The sequence below is a fragment of the Apodemus sylvaticus genome, chromosome 18 (genome assembly GCF_947179515.1).
Source record: "Apodemus sylvaticus chromosome 18, mApoSyl1.1, whole genome shotgun sequence".
Taxonomy (NCBI): Eukaryota; Metazoa; Chordata; class Mammalia; order Rodentia; family Muridae; genus Apodemus; species Apodemus sylvaticus.
Genome location: NC_067489.1, coordinates 65247779 through 65254230, shown reverse-complemented (window position 1 = coordinate 65254230; position 6452 = coordinate 65247779). Strand labels below are relative to the sequence as shown.

Genomic DNA, 6452 nt, shown 5'->3' with positions numbered 1-6452 from the left:
TTCTGAAACTGTCAACGAGCCCATCATTGAATGTACTCTTTTGTAATGGCTATCTTGGTCATGGTGTTTCTTCACAGCAATTAAATAGTGCGAAGACAGGATTTATCTTAGATTTTAGAATGTGTTAAGAGTTGTAGTATTAGTAGTGGACAAATTAATTTTGCATACAACGTGGACATGAATTATGGGACCAGGAGGTAGGATGTTATAGACTGCTCTGTGTTTCTCTCAAGTTCATATAGTTCCCAACCCATTTTACCTTGGAATCTGATCATATTTTAATATAGGACCTCTAAAAATGAAACTGAGGTAAAATGAGCTAATATTTCTGGGCCATAATACTGTAGCTCATTTCCTGATAAGAATGGATGAGGGCATAGCATCACAGATGGAGAACAAGGACATAAAGAATAGAAAGGTCATCTGAAAGCCAGGGAGAGGGATCTGGAGGGACGGAGCCTGTCAACACCTAGAGCATACACATCTATCTCAAGAACTGTGAGGAAATTAATTACAGTTGTCAGACAGTATTTAGTCCTAGCTATTTAGTCCTAGCCAATAAGCACAGCCAATGGGAAAACATAATAGTAAGCTACTATTTAAAGTAGATATCAGGCTGTACTACCATAGCCTTACTGTTGAGAAGAGAGGATGTAGTTTATTTGGACTTGGGGTCTCACATTGTTCCTTGGCCCAGATACTACTGTTGAGGTCTCCATTCTTCATTAGAACCAATCATCAGCTTTCAGCCTGAGGTTCTTTCCCAAGAGTGGGACAACACTCCCCAATGGCCTCTCATTCTACATTGTCTCCTCAAGTTTGTTGTCATTTGATTGCTTCCTTGCTTTAATGACTGTTTTGAAAACATGTTGTATTTGGAAGGCAGATTGGCTTGATAATCACAAACTTTCAAGGTCTTAAGAGAATATTTTCCAATCAAAAAAATAAAGTTTCCTTAGGAGCATGGGACAGTTTCAGTCTCTGGGAGCATGGTTGGATAGAGGTAAAACCAACTCAGAGCTAGCTGTCCCTTCCTTTGATAGGTATATCCACGTTGACTTTCAAGCTTTGGACAGACATAGGGTCACTATAACATTAGTCTCTCATGGCCTGGTGTTAGAGTTTTAATTTTCTTCAAGAAAAGACAAAAATCAGAGAGATGTTCAGTATGTCAGAATAGTTACTGTACAAGCATGAAAACCTGAGTTCTGATCTCCAGCATCCAAGTTAAAGGCTTTGAACACCAGCATATGGCCATATCTGTGCGTATACTGACAACACTACTGGGAATCAGTGGGCTATTTCCAAAAATATTTAAGAAGAAAAAGATGAGGTGGAAGATATTAAAGTTGGGGGTGTATGCATTAGAGAGAGTCCAGAGAGGACTGAAAGAGAAGAATTAGGGGTATATGTGATCAAGATGCATTGTACACATCTATGAAATTACCAAAAACATTTTAATGCTAGTTGTGGCCATATATACATGCATAACTCCAGCAGAACTACTGTGAAGATGGAAAATCTTAGAAGATCAGTGACCACCAATCTAGCCAAAGCATTGAGCTGTAAGTTCACTGAGACACCATCTTCATAGACTGTGGGCAATGATAGCTCAAGATATGTAGTGTTCTTCTCTTGGCTACACATGTGCACACTTGCAGACACAGGTATGTGTGTGTATATATATATATTATATGTATGTGTACATACATATATACATGTGTATCTAACTATATCTATATGACACAACACACACACATACACACACACACACACACACACACACACATTTAAAAAAAGAAGGCAAAAATTCTAAACTCATTAGTTAAGCAATCACTGTTAGTTCTTGTCCAGATAAATTATCTCACATGGATGATGAATTAGTGAGTGACTCCTGTGAGGGAAAATGCCAAGAGAGTTTATGATGGTCTTGGAAGCATAGTATTGGCTGTGAATCAGGCTTTTTATCTTTTCAGCCTGACTGAGGCCAAGGAACTGCATGAATTTTCATTTTGTTGGTTAAACCAAGTTCTCTGTTTATTATTGTTGAAGAAGGAATCTTTAATTAGCTTTACCAGGGTGCTGGCCTAGGGGCAAATGGAAAGGCTTAGCTGTTTTCAGTTGTAGGTAAAATTCATAGCTATTTATCAGTGTCCAGTGATCAGACCAACCATTTGAAAGAGCTGTATTAACATATATTAATGGTATGTTTTAAGTGCACAGTTTGATAATATTAGACAATTAATTATATCATTATACAAATGGTCACCACAGCTGACTTTAGTGTTTAGTTTCTTTTATTTAGCGTGTTTTGAAGTTCAACTGTGGAATAGGTAAGGGTCACTTTACACATGAATTACTGATAACGTTTAAATGTAACTGCATCATTTTCTGTGATCTACTTTTCTTGAGTAGATCATTGGTTTGTTGTTGTTGATGATGTTGTTTTTGTCATTGAAATGGTTTTGGTCAGAAAATGTAAAAACCCTTTGAGCTCAAGAATTCTAGATTGACTTGACAGTGACAGAGAGAACCATGGACCTGGAGGACAAAGTGACATTGACATCCTTTCTTCCCACCCAGACCAGTTTGTCCACCTCTTCCTAGGATATCTACCCTGAGTGAATGAATACTTCAGTATATAAAATATTCACACGGATACCTGGCCTATTCTCTTAATAAATAGTCATTTATTCTAGCCCTTACATTTCTTATTACTTTCCTTATTTGATGACAAATGGAAGAATAAATCTGAATTTTAAACTATAACCCTGACATTAAATCCACAAGCCAAAATGCCTGTTAGATGCTACTTGACCTTGGATGTCTCACATCATCATTTAATTAGATATGGTTCTGGGAAATGACAGAGGTGTTGCAAAGTAGTTCCCTGTCCAATCACATCGAGGCAGTGAGAGGCCTGTGATTGGGTAGGAAAGAGGAGGAGGAGCTAGAAGTTGGGAGGTCAGAGGGCAGACTCACGAGCACGGGAGGGTGAAGGATGCAGGAGTGCATGAGAGAGGCGCGTGAAAGGTCGGAATCTCAAGATGGAGTCAGTTGTTAGATTATCTAAAGGTTAGAAATTGGGATAGACTTTTATCATTGTAAATAGACATCGTATATTTGTGAGTTTAATATACATAAACCCTTGGCTAACTATTTAAGATTAACAGTCATGTTTTACTGGGTAATTGGAATGAGTGGGTGCTGGGTGGAAGTGAGATGAACACGCAGGAACTGCACCCGTAGCCTCGAACCTCTACTGGAGAGATGGCTAGGCTAGCAGGACTGCCTAGGAGCTCCTGGAGTGGGACCCTGCCAGGACATTGTGTTAGAAAGTGGGCAGGCAGGCAGATCACACGAGCATGGGTTTAACCCACAGAGAGTGTGAAGGTCCTTTGGCGGGCTAGTAGGAGCCCTACCTATCGCACAGCAGTGTGAGGTTTGCGTATCGCTATTGCCTTGCCTGGCACCAGCACAGGAACATGCCGTCCTGCGATCATCTTTTTTTTTTTTTTTATTAATTTCTGCTACACAATAGAAGAATGCTTTCAAGCTAGAAGGACACAAAGTAGAGTGAATACAAGACTTTTAAGACATTTTTATTTCTTATCACATTGAGTAAAAGCAACTGCAAGGATCTGATTTTTAGATAAGACAGTACATTCAAAGAAGACCAAAGTGTAGAAAAGTCAGGCTCAAAATGCATCTACTTCTTTAAAAACCTCTGATTCTTATTGTATTAGTCAAAAGCATTCTTAAGTGCTGTGTTTTCCATCTGATATGTATTCTATAATATATAATTACCACTTTATATATGAACTATTTAATGGAAGTAGAATATTCTAAATGTGAATATTAACAATTTGAGGAACACTACAGACTTGAAGCTACCAAAGCCATTGTGGGAGAATTCACCAGCTATGCCAAGTTCATGGCTTTTCATTTCTCAGTACTTTCTACTAGTATCATTCTTATATTCAGAATTACTTGTAACCAACACTGTATCTTATTCTTCTATATTTCTGCCTTATGTCATAGAAGGGCATTTGGTAAAAATGAATCTGAATCTTTACTAGGTGAACATAAAGTCTGCACTGTACACGATACCTAACCACCATTAAAACCTTTGAGTGAATCTAACAATGAGTCAACATGGAGGGTTTTATTGCATAAATTAAGACAACTGTATCATCACTTTTATTATGATTACATTTTTTAATGGTACATTTCTTTAAACATCTTTTAGTTACATAAGTGGTTGATTTTGCAGAAAGAGCAATTTGATGTGTATGATTTTCTTAACATAATGTAGGGGACAGATGTTGATAGGACACCAGTCAATCATTGAAGAACTTTGTGATGATGACTTGGGACTTCTTATTCTGTCACCTAATTTGCATAATTCAATCATTTTACATGAAAGAATAAGTACATATAGAAACATTAAAGACCATTTTCCCTTATTATTCTAAATAGTAAAAAAAACATTACTACATTTGGGCATAAGCTTTGTCTCCAAGTGAATACCAAAAACACACTTCAGGACTTCCTCTATTTCTGCTTCCTTCAGAATCCTAAACTCTACCAGATCTACATTGTTCTTATAATTGAACTTCTTATGGGCAAGAATGGTGCCCATTAAACCATGGACCCCTTCTTGGGTCTGCAGAGAGCAAAGTGATGTGTTTGTCATCACAGATGTTGGTGATTCCTGGTAGTGTGCACTCACACTTTGGAAATCTTCAATCGTTCGAGGTTCAAGAGTAAAAGAGTAGATTTTTCGATGTTTGTTCTTCTCAAGAAAATTAGAATCAACGAATTCTTGGTTTGGGACATATTCTTGTCTTTTAGTTTGTTCCAGGTACCAGGTTCCATTCTCTTCTGTCAAGTGGAAGATGGCAGGCACCTGAGGCTGATCTTTCCCAGATATCAATTCCAGAGGCTCCCATATCTGGCAGGAAAATGGGAATGCACTATCTACAATATATTTTTTGCCACTGATGGTTACCTGTAGTAGAAGGTGAACCATAGTGTTACTGTATTTGCAGCCTTTAGGGATATAAACACATCCTCCTAACATTGTGGCCTCAAAACCTAACATGGTCAGAGCCCAGTATAGAAGATAATTGACTTGAAGACACCACCCACCCTGCTTCTTCCTCACAATGTGATGAAAAGTAGCCTCTAAGCTCAGCTCGATGGGTTGCCCACAATGGATGTTCAAGTTCTCAAAAGGAATAGCCCGTATCTGGTGCTGAAGGATTTCAGTTAATGTTTGTAAGTCCAGTTTGTTCCTAGAGTTCTGATAACCAATTCTTTCAAAGTACGCTTCAATATCCATGGTCCCCTAAGTCAAGAGAAACAAAACCATCAAATGTCACTATCTGCACTTGGAGTTCCTTATAAAAGTTATTTAGCTCTTAAAGTTATTTAAAAGAACATGTAAATACACAAATACAAAATTAGCTCTAAATATCTGTCATATTAATGACTTAAAACTGTTTAACGTTGTCAGTGAACCTAGAGAGAAAGTTTATTTATTTTTCTATCTTTCAAGTATCAGAAATTAGAAATCTAGATTAGATGATGAGGCGAATAGAATGGTGAAGGTTTAGATGTGATTTTCTCTATTGTGAATTAATAGGGGTTTCCAATTGATGTGCATTATATAAGCCTAGACACAATGCCTAAAAGAAATAGAGTAGTTAGCAAAGGAACACTGGGCCTTTATGTCCCTGATGTTGATTTTTCCACGAAGATCATCTGCCTGTACGCTGTGCAGGTCACCTGTTTGCCCGCTGAGCGGGCCGAAGGTATGCGGTGGAGATGTGGACTGCAATGAGGTCACACCAGGCCAAACAGTTCCTCATGGGGCTTTATTTAAGATGGGGAAAAGGTGCAGCAGGCAGGAAGAAGGAAGGAAAAGAAAGAGAGAGAGAGGAGAAATGCTACTCAATTATATACGGGCGATGAAGTAAATTACAGGTAAAGGTATGCCCATTAAATTCTGGGTATATGGCGGCTGTTGCCTTGGCAACAGGCCTATAGTCACACTGTGTTAATTGTTGCCTATATGATGTTACAGGTCTCGGTACTAACACCTGATGTCCTAAGGAGTTTAATTCCTACAACCTAAAGTCTTCTGAGGGGAAAGCCTGGACTAAGGAGTTGCCTAGATCCTATTGACTTGAGAGCATGTCTTTGGGGAAAACTTTCTTGCTTATTGGATGATGTAGGAAGACCCAGAGCCCTTTCTTGGGGCTGGGGACCCTAGACTATATAAGAAAGCTAGCTAAGCATGAGCTCATGACTGAGCTAGCCAGCAATGTTTCCTATGGTTTCTGCTTCACATCTTTTTCAGTCTTGCCCTGATTTTCTCAGCCATGGACTGTAATCTATAAACTATAATCTAGAAACCTTTTTCTCCACTTACTTTTGGTCATAATTTA

At 38.4% G+C, this 6452-nt stretch overlaps 1 protein-coding gene across 1 annotated transcript; it reads right to left on the bottom strand.

The window, feature by feature from the left end:
* Window positions 1-4471: 4471 nt before the first annotated feature.
* LOC127668796 (arylamine N-acetyltransferase 3) lies at window positions 4472-5344 on the bottom strand. Its single transcript, XM_052162586.1, has one exon. The coding sequence runs from the start codon at window positions 5342-5344 to the stop codon at window positions 4472-4474; it is 873 nt and encodes a 290-aa protein (XP_052018546.1).
* Window positions 5345-6452: the final 1108 nt, after the last annotated feature.